This window comes from Dermacentor silvarum, chromosome 4 (assembly GCF_013339745.2).
Source record: "Dermacentor silvarum isolate Dsil-2018 chromosome 4, BIME_Dsil_1.4, whole genome shotgun sequence".
NCBI lineage: Eukaryota > Metazoa > Arthropoda > Arachnida > Ixodida > Ixodidae > Dermacentor > Dermacentor silvarum.
In genome coordinates, this window is record NC_051157.2 from 142839637 (window position 1) to 142855134 (window position 15498).

The 15498-nt window shown below is 46.4% G+C and overlaps 1 protein-coding gene across 1 annotated transcript; it reads right to left on the reverse strand.

Moving 5' to 3' along the window:
• Positions 1-13042: 13042 nt before the first annotated feature.
• Positions 13043-13543, reverse strand: LOC119448955 (uncharacterized). Its single transcript, XM_037712158.1, has one exon. The coding sequence runs from the start codon at positions 13541-13543 to the stop codon at positions 13043-13045; it is 501 nt and encodes a 166-aa protein (XP_037568086.1).
• Between the last annotated feature and the right edge of the window lie 1955 nt (positions 13544-15498).

Here is a 15498-nt window from a genome sequence, read left to right on the forward strand (position 1 = left end):
GTCGTCGCCAGGCGCGCGCGAAAGCGTTGCAGCGACACTATGGTCACCAACAACACGTGTATTACGTGGACGTTGCCGGCCCACACCACGGGGGGTGGTACACGGCTGCAGTCGTACACAACACTAACACAGGTAACGGGCTCACTTTCAAAGCCTACAGCGCAACACACGCGGAGGAGATTGCCATCGCTCTGGCCCTCACTAATCCCACGTCGACACACATCATCACCGATTCGCGAGGGGCTTGTCGGAACTATGAGCTGGGGTGGGCCCCCCCGCTTGCCGAGCGAATACTCCAACCTAGCTGTCTATACTTTGATCCAACTCCGCGTAACCTGATTTGGGCCCCCAGTCACCAGGGACTCCAGCGAAACGAACAGGCCGATCAGGCCGCCCGCGCACTCTCTCCCCGGGCTGTCTCCCTGTCCTTGGAAGCCTACTCCCAGTCAGACAATCTGGCCCTTTCATTCAAAGAAATCACCGATTACTATAAGGAGGAGCACCGGCGTTACCCGGCCCCTTGTAAGGGACTGGATCGCGCTGACGAGCGCCTCCTCATCAAAATTTTTACCAACACTGTACTGTGCCCGGCGGTGCTGAAGCATTTCAACCCATGCTTTGACGGTGCATGCCAGTTCTGTGGGGAGGTGGCTGACACCTTCCACATAGTATGGGCGTGCCATTCAAACCCATCCATCCCCCCCAACCCCAATCCCACCAGAGAGGACTGGGAGGCGGCCCTGCTCGGCTGTCAAGACCTCAAGACCCAAAAGGCCTTGGTTCAACGGACGCGGGCGGCGTTGCTTGCCAATGGGGCCCCGGAATAGGGGCTCCACCTAGTACTGTGAGGGGAGGAGGCCAATAGGGCCCTAACCCAATCACCTCTCTGGAACTAGTTCAATAAATGTTTTTCACCACCACCACTCCACCGCCGCCGCGCGCGACTCACCGCCGCCGGTCTGCGCATTCCAGAGGAGTGACGTCGTAGCCGTGGTAGACGCACTGGCGCCGGCGCGCGCTCGCTGTGCAGTCGCCGTCTGACACTGCGCTGGAGCCGCTGCGCTTCTGACTGGCGTTTGCCAGTGTGGTATAGCCATGGAGAAGGAGAGCGTAAATGCTGCTCAACAGAGCAGAAGAACGGAGAAGTTTGGCTCATCGGATCCCGAAGTAGTTGCCTGGCAATTAGCGGTTGAGCGTAGGAGGAATGAACAGAAGAAGGCTAAACGTGCTGCGGAGACACTGGAGCAAAGGGACGAACGTCTATCAAAGCGGCGTCGCCAGGAGGCTGGGCGACGTGCCCGACCACCCCTACAGCAACAACAAAACGCCGTCGATGACGTCAAGGCTCGCCGATCGACTGAATATTCTGTGAAACTCAGCGAAAGCGCCAGTGCGACTCGGACCTTCCAGACTGACTTCGTAAACAATCCGTTTGGATATGTGTGCGACGTGTGCGAAAGACTATGGCACATGAAAGACTTGACGCCGCTGAGTAGTGCCATGCGTGAAACGTTGAGTTTAGCGGCGCCCCCTCAGTGGCCTGAAACCGTGGCGCGGGTTTGTACAACGTGCAAGAACTTTCTCGTTAAGCAGAAGATTCCACTCGTTAGCGTTACCAATGGGTATCGTTACCTGCCCATGCTGCCAGGTGTACCGGTTCTGAACGATGCGGCCGATTTAGCTCACGCTACGTATATCCTGGCATAGCCGAGCTAAGCCACTGCTAATTTTTAATGGTGCTTATCTCCTAGGTGTAATAGACATGGCAAACGCATGAATTACTGAACTATTCATATGGCTCTCTGAGAACTCGCTAAATCTTAATGTTGATAAGACCAAATGCATAATATTTGGGGTTAAGAATAAAGTAATTGGCACTAACGAAAAGCTGGCCTTCCGATGTGACAGAATTGAGCGAGCCAGTGCGCATAAGCTATTAGGGGTATACTTTGGCGAGCACCTAAATTAGAATACGCACATAACTCACCTAAGAAATAACTTGCTAAGAACAATAGGCCTTTTAAATAAAGTAAGAACCTTATTTCCAATATGGTTTAGGTGCCAGCTGTATTACGCCATGATTTTCTTGATATTAAGCTACTATATTTTAGTTTGGGGTTCCACTGGCAAGGGTAAACTCCAACAGCTTGTTCTTCCCCAGAAGAAGGCCATCAGGTTTATAGAAAATTGAAGTTGCTATGATAACACCCAATCTTATTTTCTAAGCAACAAAAATTCTGAGTGTATATCAAGCATTCCAGGAACGCGTTGCAACATGTACATTTAAGAAACTAAAGGACGACAATTCAGCATTTCTGGAAACGTACAGACGTCCAGAGTGTGGTTATAAATTGAGGCACGCAGGTTACATACAGACAAGAACTAGAACTACTAATGACATGCAGTCATTACATTATCAAGCTGTAAAGCTGTTGCAACTACAACCGCAGATTGTTGAAACAGCATGCAGTTGTAAATGCATTCTTTCATATAAAGAAAAACGCTAAAAAGGCTTCTCTTAGATAAACAATCACCTATTCTATTCTTACCACTATTGCTTAATCACTATTGCTCATTCTCTAGTAGCAAACTTCGGTTGTATATCTTTCATAGTAAATGTCAAATAGTTCAATCAAGTGAAATTGAAAGATATTTTGAAATAGAGCAAATTCATTGTATAATTCGACGTGTATATAGTTGTGCACGTATGTATCTAAAGTGTGTATATGTGTATATGTAGATCACCTTATGCATAATAAGCATTTAAACATAATGCCCGCATGATGTTGGCTGCTGTATGCAGCGTGGAGGGATGAAGTCCAGTCAGGCGACATCAAGTCGCCTTTAACTTCATTCCTTGGCAGATGTATTTTAGATGATAACAGTGACCATGCATTGTATGCTATATTATAGCTTCTTTTTCTTCTTGGTGCGGCCTTCGCCAACTAGTGGCTAAGGCCGCACCAAGGCAGACGAGCCATGGCCGAAACATTAAACCATTAATGTAACGCAATGCGTCAGTGATCGCGCACAACTGCATTGTTCCTCGTTGCAGCAGTGGCCACAGCGAACACACATCATCGAGAATACGCAGCTGCTTCTTTGCGCTATGTAGCGCTATAATCTCATTGGTGTCCTCTGTACTTGGGTCGTTCATTACGCGTAACCTTCTGCAGCCAGCAGACACGGACTCGCATTTCCAGATGGGCCTACGCAAAGTCGATGCCACATGTCGCGGTTTCCAGGAGCGTTAAGGCTCAAACAAAGTGGCCGGAGTGAAGTGTTATTGCGCGATATAACCTCGTCCTTCATATGCCTGGCCAGCTGCGTTTTCGTGATCAGGGCTCACGTAAGTGCACTCTCGTACATCTTTAATCGAATGGCAAAGTTTTCACCCCGAATGTTATTACGTCAAGCATTGGGCCGGGAACTTTATGCTATATCACGGAGGCAAGCAACCGTTAACATATATATAAAAAAACGATAAAACGCAGGTTTCTTGCGAGCGCTGGTGGGAGCTGTGAGCTTTTCCCGTCAAGGGGATTCAATTCACTGGCGCAGCAAATGCATCAGCGTTGTGAAAGAAATATATGCCGTAGCGCCTCATCCGCGGACAAATTCACTTGTAATGGCGAGTATGATAGCAAGAAAATGTGCGGCAATAATTCACACGACATTTTGTAGTGTACGGAACGAAATAACTCCAATGCGGAATGGCTTTCCTAGAGGTTGTGCTCACATTTGCTATGACCAGAACATAAAGAGACATGTACACAATTAGCTCTATAAGCCAAGCTTTATATCCGAGACCTTCAGACAAGTTATGAATATTGGGAACAGTAGGTGGTCGCTGAGAGCAGACGGAAATTACAAACGAACATTTCATACTGAAGGCCAGTGATGATGAGACATTAAACCGATCGTTTAAGCGTGTTCACGGACTTGCAGTTCTAGCCCTCCGTACGAAAATGATTGGCACACCCTGTAGCTTAGTTTCGCTGAACCAGGCTTTGGTAATTGTTCTTACATGCGTACGCAAAGAACCTGTGATTAGGTTTCGTTTTCACGATTCGCGCAAATTGGAAGTGCGCGTCCAGGCGTGTTTCCATCCTTCTGTATTATTATTCGGTTGCATGTTTTCAATTTGTGTTTCCTTGCTTCTACCATCGCTTATAAAACAGGAATTTTGAGAAAAGTACCAAAATTCAGTAATAGTCTCAGATGTTCATTTGTTTTCAATAACTTAATTTGTAGTGAGTGAACTACTCAGCAACATCATTAATGTCTACGCAGTGGCGTTTTCAGAAATCAGTGCCTATATTTGGCATCTAGGACTATGACGTGTATAGTCCATGACAACGCACACATTTTTGTGCTTTCTTTTTTGGTAGTCCAGTGTACTAATACTACGCAGCAGCGATATGTGAGTCGATTGTCGTTGCTGTTGGTTATCAGAAACCAAACGGAATAGAGTGAAGATTTATTCAAGAAAACAGTATTTTCTTCTTTTGTGTGCTTTCAAACGCAGCCTCCAAACGGCTCAAATCACAGTTATATCGCGCTTACAGCTCCGGGGTAATTTTGATAAGATTGAAGGCGAAGCGAATCGCACGCACGCACGCACGCACGCACGCACGCACGCACGCACACACACACACACGCACACACACACACACACGCACACACACACACACACACACACACACACACACACACACACACACACACACACACACACACACAAGCTGCAATTTTAGGGTTGCCACTATCGGCTGTGTTGTTGTTCTTATACGACTAAGAACTACAGAACGTCCTGTTGCTTCTTATCAAGAAAGAACGGGGCACTGCCATATAGCTCAGTAAGTTAGTGCTCCAAATCCTCTCTCGAAACGCAACAAAATGCATGAGTCCAAGGATTCGTCCGCAGCACAACAAATCAAACAATAAATATCGAATCTCGACATAGAAAAAGTAACAACTCGAAAGTTAATTTTAACATGCGGGGCGCGTATTGCAACAAAGTAAAGCAGAAATCCAAAAGTCTCCAGAGATGAGCCGAACAATGTGTGAGAACTCTGGGGGCCAAAAAGGCTACGGGCATCTCTAGCACACTAGCAGGAAGAGCTCAAGACTTTGATCCACCAAGGTGTATCCGCAGCCGTTGCTTGAAGTATTGCTCTGTTCCCGATGTAGTATCCCGAAGTAACAGGTATTACCTCTCCCGCGCTCAAGCTTACAAAGCAGCTGCCCTTGCGGCTTAAAGAATATATGAACCATATCATGACATTGCTTGCCTTATAAATGTGTCTCCTTTCTTACGTATTCTTGACCGCTACTTTCAAAGGGGACATTGCTACTATCGAAGTTATTTTTTTCTTTCGTTGATATCTGTGCAGCGAAATTTCTCTGAGTTACGCACTCAGTTCTCTGTATCCTAGAAGATGAACATCTTGCCAACCCTACATACGACAAACTGGCAATCTTTATCTTATCCCCCGATCCAAACGATTTCTTGTACCCTGCACCGGAGGTATTAAGCGCCAAGAATGAAAGAAGTCTTAAATGCGCGGACACAAGCACTATCGCGCCTTCGGTGCTTCGGTCGTATCTTACAGGTCAAGCATTGATCTCTAAGAGCACTGCCTAATGCTTCCAAAACGTTTCTATGGTGATTCTTTTCAAGTCTCTGTGCTATAATGCCATGGGGATCAACCTGAATTCAGTTAAGAAAGTTCTTGACTATCCTTTTATTTATTTCTCTTTCCCGGTCTTGACGAAATCTGCCGGTCAAGACTAGGCCTACGCGACGCTATTAGGAATGGCATCTTCCATCCTGTCTCTACGGCTGTTCGAGATACCGATCACGAAAATCCCTGCCGCCGATCCAGTGTGCTGCTCAGAACAGCGGTCAGAGCACTTTTCTGTCACACCACGACAAAGGTTATATGGTTCATTTATGGGGGCGAGAACCTAGTCAAGCAGATAGCTGCTATTATCAACGTTGATGTGATGGAATTATTATTATTATTATTATTATTATTATTATTATTATTATTATTATTATTATTATTATTATTATTATTTTAGGTTTCTTAAGGGGCATATTTCAGCTCATAGCGATTAATAACTTGCGAATACACTTACTCATAAATTATACTAATTAGCCTACATAAAACTAATAACCTTTCAGTGTATTCATCAGTTAGTAAGCTTTACAATGGGACCAATTATGGCAACGTTGAATTTTTCGACTGATAATAGATCCTGTCTGTCCTGGAAGACCAGCTACAGAGGTCTTCCAGATAAGAAAGAATCCGGGGTAGGATTTCTAGTGCATAACAACATAGCGGGCAACATTGATGAATTCTACAGCATTAATGAGAGGGTAGCAGTCGTCGTAATAAAGCTGAATAGGAGGTACAAAATGAAGGTAGTACAAGCCTATGCCCCAACCTCTAGTCATGATGGTGAAGAAATAGAACAGTTTTATGAAGATGTTGAACTAGCAATGAGAAAGGTGCAAACTCAGTATACTTTAGTCATGGGTGACTTCAATGCAAAAGTGGGGAAAAGCAGGTTGGTGAGCAAGCAATTGGCAACTACGGCATCGATTCTAGGAATGCAAGAGGAGAGATGTTAGTAGAATTCACGGAAAGGAATAGGCTCCGAATAATGAATACCTTCTTCCGGAAGCGCAGCAACAGGAAGCGGACCTGGAAAAGCCCTAATGGAGAAACAAGGAATGAAATAGATTTCATACTCTCTGCCGACCCAAGCATAGTGCAGGATGTACAAGTGTTAGGTAAGGTTAAGTGCAGTGACCATAGGTTGGTGAGGTCTAGGATTTCTCTCAATTTGAAGAGAGAGAGAGAGTGAAATTAGTCAAGAGGAAACAGGCCAACCTAGAGGAAGTAAGGGTAAAAGCAGACCAATTCAGGCTGGTGCTTGCAAACAAATATGCAGCTTTAGAAAAGGAAGATAAAGACAACATAGAGGTAACGAATGAAACCGTAACTAGGTTGATCTCAGAAGCAGCAATTGAAGTGGGAGGTAGGACCCCAAGGCAACCAGTAGGTAAGCTCTCCCAAGAAACAAAGGACCTAATAAAGAAACGACAGAACATGAAAATGTCCAACTCAAGAGATCAGCTAAAATTCGCTGAACTCTCAAAACTAATCATCAAGAAAAAAGTAAGGGATATTCGAAATTATAACATGGGAAAGATTGAGGAAGCCGTAAAATACGGACGAAGCATTAAATAAGTAAGAAGAAAGCTTGGCATAGGACAAGGCAAGATGTATGCACTTAAAGATAAGCATGGTAATATCATCAGCAATTTCGATGACATAGTAAAATCAGCGGAAGAATTCTATGCTGACCTGTACAGTGCCCAAAACAGCCAAGCTACTTTCATTCAAAATAGTGATGAACCGGATACAGAGGCTCCTTCTATAACTAGCACTGAAGTTAGAAGGGCCTTGAAAGACATGACCAGGAGAAAAGCTGCTGGAGAAGATGGAATAACAGTAGATTTAATCAAAGATGGAGGAGATGTCATGCTTGAAAAGCTTGCGGCCCTTTATACGCAATGCCTCACAACTTCATGTGTACCAGAGAGCTGGAAGAACGCCAACATTATACTAATCCATAAGAAGGGAGACGTTAAAGAACTGAAGAATTATAGACCCATTAGCTTGCTTTCAGTATTGTATAAAATATTCACCAAGATAATTTCCAATAGAATCAGGGCAACACTTGACTTCAGCCAACCAAGAGAACAGGCTGGCTTCAGGAAGGGATATTATACGATGGATCATATCCATGTCATAAATCAGGTAATCGAGAAATCTGCGGAGTACACTCAACCTCTCTACATGGCTTTCATAGATTATAAAAAGGCATTTGATTCAGTAGAGATACCAGCAGTCATAGAGGCATTGCGTAATCAAGGAGTACAGAAGGCATACGTGAATATCGTAGCAAACATCTACAAGGATCCCACAGCTACCTTGGTTCTCGACTAGAAAAGTAGAAAGTTACCTATCAAGAAAGGGGTCAGGCAAGGACACACAATCTCTCCAATGCTATTCACTGCTTGCTTAGAAGAAGTATTCAAGCTCTTAGACTGGGAAGGCTTAGGAGTGAGGATCAACGGCGAATATCTCAGCAACCTTCAGTTTGCAGATGACATAGTCCTATTCAGCAACAATGGAGACGAATTACAACAAATGATTGAGGACCTTAATCGAGAAAGTGTAAGAATTGGGTTGAAGACGAATATGCAGAAGACAAAGATAATGTTCAATAGCCTGGCAAGAGAACAATAATTCAGGATCGCCAGTCAGCCTCTAGAGTCTGTAACGGAGTACGCTTATCTAGGTCAATTACTCACAGGGGAGCCTGATCACGAGAAAGAAATTTACAGAAGAATAAAATTGGGTTGGAGTGCATACGGCAGGCATTACCAAATCCTTACTGGGAGCTTACCACTGTCGTTGAAAAGAAAAGTGTACAATCATTGCATTCTACCGGTGCTAACATATGGGGCAGAAACTTGGAGGTTAACAAAGAAGCTCGAGAACAAGTTAAGGACCGCACAAAGAGCGGTGGAACGAAAAATCTTAGAACTAACGTTAAGAGACAGGAAGAGAGCGGTGTGGATCAGAGAACAAACGGGGATAGCCGATTTTCTAGTTGACATTAAGCGGAAGAAATGGAGTTGGGCAGGCCATTTAATGCGTAGGATGGATAACCGGTGTACCATTAGGGTTACAGAATGGATACCAAGGGAAGGGAAGCGCAGTCGAGGTCGGCAGAAAACCAGATGGGATGATGAAGTTAGGAAATTTGCAGGCGCAAGTTGGAATACGCTAGCGCAAGACAGGGGTAATTGGAGATCGCAAGGAGAGGCCTTCGTCCTGCAGTGGTCATAAAATATAGGCTGATGATGATGATGGTGATGATGAATATTTTCAGATGTTTAGAATACGGTTAATGCTGTGGTTGATCTTCGAAATTGAATGCTTGAGTTCGGTTCAGTTGTATAACGGAAAATTTTCCGTCCCCTCCTAGTTGCACTACTGAGAGCGAAATATAAAATATGTATTTTTTTTAATCTATACGGCGGCCGCATGGATCGAGCACAGAAGTTCACAAATGCCTACACTGACAAAGAGCTAAAAAATGAATTATCCAAAAAAGAAAGCAATAGTATTACAACATTAGCAACTCGATTTAATTATTTCATTCTTTTACCGCCGAGGAAAAAAAATGAAAATGTCTGTGTGTTTATTTGTGCAGAATATCTTCTTAACGCGTCCCGCCTATACGGTGAAGAGAAAGTATTGTCGAAAGCAGCGATATATATGAGGATGGTGAAGGAAATCAAGCCTCCCGTTCCATAGGAAAAGGGTTTATTATGAATAAACCGTGAAACGACTCCGTGGGTTAGCTGCTGCTGCGCGTGTTCCCAAACACGAGCTTCGTCCTCTTCTTCGTCGCGCTTGTTCCAACAACTGCCCCGCACGCAGAAGTTCACAAAAAGTTTGATTCCAGCGGGTACAGGTGTTGAACTACCCGTTTAACGGTAGATCCGCCCGGTAGTCTCAAGGTACAGGTTCTTGTCTTGCCATCCCTTCCTTTATGGAGCTCCTCTATTCGAACAATGCTCCATTGTTGCCGGAGCTTGCTGGGCTCTTGTAGAAGGACGAGGTCACCTTTCTTAATTCTGTCGAACGGTGTCGACTTGGAGCTTGACATTGTTCTTAACTCCGAGAGGTATTCTTTGGACCAACGTTCCCAGAAAGCTCTTCGAGTTTTTTCTCGTTGTTCCTACATAGGTAGTATATGGCGACCATCGGCTGTGATCTCGCCGCGTGTTAGGTCGGGAAGTGCAGATATTCGCTTTCCAATGAGAAAGTGAGCCGGGGAGAGGGGTTCCAGATCGCGACAGGCGACAGTATAGTAGGCGTCCTGCGACTCGAAGAACTCCATTGTCGAGGAAGCATGTCACGTCCCGCAGTATAGAATGCTTTATATGTTGAGCTCATTTGAAGACGCGGTCAATTTCAGGAGAAAAGGGCGAGCTTTGAACCTTCTTTATCCAGTATCAGTTCGCCGGCTTGTACTTCTTCTGCATTCAGGGCTCCCCGGGACACTCTTTTCCGCTTCAACTTCGAGGTAAATCGCAGTATCCAAGCTGTAACACGGTGTAGTCGAGCAAGAGAGCTGTAGTTGTGAATGTCAATAATAGGTGGTTCGGCTTGCATGGCGACTTGCAAGCATGGTACCCGATGAGTACGCTCCTCCGTGACACTCGGTGGAAGATCGGTTGAGTTCGCTCTACGGTGTGGTGGCCATTCATTCTCTTCACAAGTAAGCCAATGGGGTCCTGTCCACCAGGCTGAGTTTGTTGTCAATTCACGGGTCGAAACTCCTCTTGTCAAAATATCAGCAGGATTTTGCTTTCCAGGGCAGTGTCTCCACAATGTGATGTCTGTTTTACTCTGAATCTCCGTTACCCTATGGCGAATGAAGTCTTTTCATCTCTTAGGATCGCCGGTAATCCAGTACAGTGCTATCATTGAGTCAGTCCAAAACTGCACTGATGTAATGTCCTCGGATAGCTCTTGACGCACGTAATCGTACATTCTTGCTGAGACGAGACAGGCTAGTAGTTCGAGTCTGGTAAGGCTTGTCTCTTTCATTGGGGCCACCCCGGACTTGCACAAGACTATCGTTGAGCTTTTGTCATTCGTACTGCCTGCTGTGCAAATGTAGCAAACCGCACCGTAGGCTGATTTACTGGCGTCAGCGAAAAAATGGAGTGCGTATTTGTCTCCAAGCCCTGTCGGTAGTACCGAGGAACTTCAATGTCACATAGCTGTGGAAGTTCATTACACCAACTCTTCCATTCGTGTAGAGCGTCCAGTGGCAAAGGTTCTTCCCAGTCAACGCCTTTTCTCCAAAGGTTTTGAAAACATATCTTCATCCTTATTGTGAAAGGAGTCAGCATACCGAGAGGGTCGTATAGGCGAGAAGCCGTTTGTAGCATGAACCGCTTGGTATCAGTTCTTTGTTGAACAAACTCTATAGCGTTTCCCGGACTAAACGACAGTACGTCGGTGTCAGGATGCCATACCAATCCCAGGACTTTCAGTACTCCTGTCAGTTGTCCGAGAGGTAACTCCGGAGGTTGCGTCGATTCTGTGTCAAGAACGCGTGGGTCGTTCGAAGCCCACTTGTGTAGCTTCATAGAGGCACTTGCGATATCTCGGTGGCTTCTGACCGCAGTTTGGACGCCTCTTCAACGGAGTCCGCTGCTGTTAAAATGTCGCTAACGTATATGGAACCCCACAGCCTTTTTGGAGTTTCGGGGTAAGCAGACGACGCTTGATCCAGATGATGACGGATGGTCGCCGCCAAAAGAAAGGGACTACAGGTCGTGCCGAATGGTACTCTGGTTATACGCGAGATGCCAACGTTAGACAAGGGTTGATCTGGCTTGGGTGCTTTCTCCAACCACAGGTAGCACAAAGCGTCTCAGTCTGTGCTGGTGATGCTTATTTGCAGAAACGCTTTTTCGATGTCTGCTACTAAAGCAATGCGATGCTTTCTAAAGCGAAGTAGCAGTCCTATGAGATCGGCATTGAGGTTTGGTCCGGAGTACAGGCTGTCGTTGAGCGAGAGCTCTCCTTTTTCATGTGAAGAAGCATCGAAGACCACCCTTACTCTTGTAGTACGGTCCTCGCGGATTACTGCATGGTGTGGCATATAAGCCTCGGCTTATTTAAACGCGTCTGTGCGTTTTCTCGATTGTCGTGGTTGAGAATTGTCGGTTTCCATGGAAGTGAAACTACGTAGCGACGATTCTCCATCTTGACTGTGCTTTTGAAGAAGTCCAAAACTGGGTCTGCGTCCTGTGTCTTATGTCCCTCGGGTTTAATCCCCATAATTTCTAGGTCCCAGTAATTATCTGTGGTGATCTTAAGTTCTTCCACTGCCGCTTTCAGTACTATTGTCTCGTTGCAGTGTGTGACGGTAGCACAAGAGGCTACTGGTCCGTGCAGAGTCCAGCCTAAGGATGTCTCGACAGCTTTTAAGTCCGTTCTCCTAAATTCCGTACTGTTGCCCGTGACAAACGACCAGTAATAGTCACTGCCGATTAAGACATCGACAGCTTTTGGGCTTTGAGCTTGATCGTTATCGGTGAAGTAATAACCTTGGTGCTCGAGCTTGTCAGTAAAGTCTCCACTCGGTCGCGGAATGGATTGGTCGCAGATCTTGGTCGTGACGAGAGCTTCGATCAACAGTGTCTTGAAACTATGCCCTGAACTCAGAGTGATAGACACTCGTCGGAAAGTCTTCTCACCATGATGCCCTCCAAAATGTCCTACTGTAAGACACTCGCGATCGAGAACTTGACAATTAAGTTTCTCAGCCAATTGCTCGGTCACAAAAGTGCGCTGGCTGCCTCCATCCAATAAAACGCGAACCAGCAATTTACTATCCTGGCCGGCTGCCCAAGCAACAGCTGTTTGTAGCCGTTTGCACGTGCCAGTTCCAGTCATCTCGAGTTGTACCTGTTTAGGAATGTCTGGGGTCCAGCGGTCGATTTCATCAACCTTGGGTCACACATTGTTTCCGCATGGCGCCAATTGCACTTTCCACATTTTACCTTTCTTATGCAATTTTTTGCTACGTGATGCTTCAGGGTACAACGGAAGCAGCGACGTGCACCTAGAAGGCGTTTTTTATTTTCCTCGAGACAATTGCCGAGTCGCACTGCTCTGTACAATGGGTCGTTGATTCGCAGAAAAAGCAGTCCTTTTTTTGACGAACGGGTTTAGCGGATGAGGTCAAAGACGCTGTGGTTGAGCGTTGATGGCACGGCTGTTTCGTTAAGGATAAAGGTCGCGAAGTGGATGTTGCGGTAGTGCGAAATTCTTTATCTTTGCTCTTCAACGCATCCTCTTGCACCGAAACATGCAGGACTGTTCGTTCTCGAGACTCTATTTCTGTTAGAATAAAAAGCAGCAAAGACTTAATGCTCGCCTTCTGTTGCTGGGTGCGCTGTGCTTGTTCGCCAGTGCTTCCAGCTCCTCCCCTTTCCTCGAAACTCTGGACGTGCGATGGTCTTGTTGAAATCGAGGACAATATCGTGAGGAAGCGATTTCAGGAGAATGGCGTAGAGCATTGAAGAATAATTATCTTCCGATATCCCGAGAGTCTCGAGGGCACGTGTCTGGGACTGCACAGTGTCGTAGAGGCTTCGAAGGCCACGAAGGTCATTGGGGGATCGAACGGGTTGCAAGTCGATGAGTCGCTGCATGTGATCCTGAATGATCAAGTCGTCCTTAGCAAAGCGCCGCTTTAGAATGTCCAGGGCATCACTGTAGCTGCTCGCAGTTGCTAGAAGGCCCGCGATCGCCAATGCCACGTCGCCGGTCAAGACTGAGCGTAGATAGGTGAACTTGTCGAAGTCGGTGAGGCCACCGTTGTTGTGGATCACTTGGTTGAACTGTTCCCAAAAAGGCGGCCACATTGATGGTCGACCATTGAACTTTATAAGTTCGATCTTCGGAAGATGAACACCGGGTTACAGCGTGCGTTGAACGGGTTCGTTTGACGTCGACGGTGACGTACGGTTGAGTGATTCATGAATCTGACGTATACGGTATTTGAGCTTCGCGGACGTCGCTGTGGCTCGATCATTGTAATCGACAACCCGATCAAACTCTGCTTCAGCTTCCGTGGTAGAGAGCAGAGGTACTATGTCGGAGTCAGTTGCCCTCAAGTCGGTGTGAAGATGATTGAGGCGTTCGCTAAGGATGCAAAGCTGCTCTTCCGTAACACTGTCTCGGCGAAGCGTTGATTCGATGTCGTTAATAAGCCGCGTTAGCTGCGATCTCTCCGCTTTGCGCTTGAGCTTGAGCGCTTCCATGGTTGGACTCCGCGATGAGTAGCCAAAGGTCAGTACGATGAATCGGTAGGCAGGAAGGCCCTTGGTACCTTCGATGTAGTTCGCTGTTCCGATGAGTTTCGACACCACTTGAAGGAAATCAAGCCTCCGTTCCATAGGAAAAGGGTTTATTATGATTAAAACCGTGAAACGACTCCGTGGGTTAGCTGCTGTTGCGCGTGGCCCAAACACGAGCTTCGTCCTCTTCTTCGTCGCGCTTGTTCCAGCAGATGGGTCGAGAAACAAATTGTTCGTATAAAGCAGCTTAATCATTTCAAGTGTCTATTGCTTTCTTTTAGACTTGAGCGGTTGAATGACTAACTTCACCTAGTGGAGTAGGAGCATCGAATTTTTAAAATGTGCTGAATATAATCACAGTAACGCTCGCCTGGATTCTTTCGAGGCATTTGAACGCGATAGCGTTAAGGGCCCCGTGTCGCAAAAATCCGGTGTTGGTGAGGGAAAAAATCATTCCGAACAACCACGCAGGCCCTCCGCGTTGCGTAGAGGCGATACTGAACTAACTGAATTTCTCAAAGTAAAATGTTCCAGAAAATTCGTAAAGCACTACTTAAAACGTAACCTACAGACATGATAGCTTCCGATTGTAATTTGAACATGCGAAAAAACATAATTATGTTACGCGGAAACTCAAAGACACCTTTTCCAGAGTTTCTACCATCCATAAAACCGCTCGGCCCTCTCTGTTCTTTGAAACGACACCATCCAGATGGCACTCGCCTCCGCGCAGTCACGGCACGCGAGGCGAAGGTGGGTAAAAAAAAAAAAACACCGCATATCCACGGCGTGAATGATGATGAGTGGGCGAAGCTCCGGAGGGAATCATCGGTAAACCGTGCATCTTCCGTGTAATTCGCCCAGTCTCGCCGCACTAAATCGAACGATTGACTTCCACCAATGACACGCGCCATATGTGACGTCATTCCTATTTTATAACAGCGCCCTTCATTATAATTGCACCATCTCCCGCTTAAGGGACGCTAGCACAAACGCGTTAGAAACGTGCAGTACTCTCTAGTAAGGGGGAGAGGCCACAGTGTCATAGCAGCCGGTTTACACATGCCGGAACGTGCACCGCGTTTGCCGACGCCATCACATGACTGCTGAAAGAGTATAACCCCCGTATTCATAAACGCTCCTCGACTTGAACTTGACTGCCACCGCCTTCAACGCGTTTCGAACGCGCTGCCCAAGCCGGTGTTAAGTCAAGTTCAAGTTGAGGAGCGTTTATGATACGGGGGTAAGCGGAGAGGCCACAGCGTCTTACACCAGCTTCTTACACGGGCCGTAACGCGCTAGCACAAACGCGTTAGAAACGCGCAGTCTTTCGTTAATGTTGGGTATTTATTGTCATCGTGGTGCGCGTGTCCATGTGCGCTTCGTGGCGTAGGGGTTAGCGCTGCGCGTTCGGAAGCGAGGGGTGCCTGGTTTGATTCCGCGCTACGGACACAACTTTCGGATTTTTTTTTCAGAAAAGTAGACGTGGCTACCTACTACGACCGACGACAACGACTACT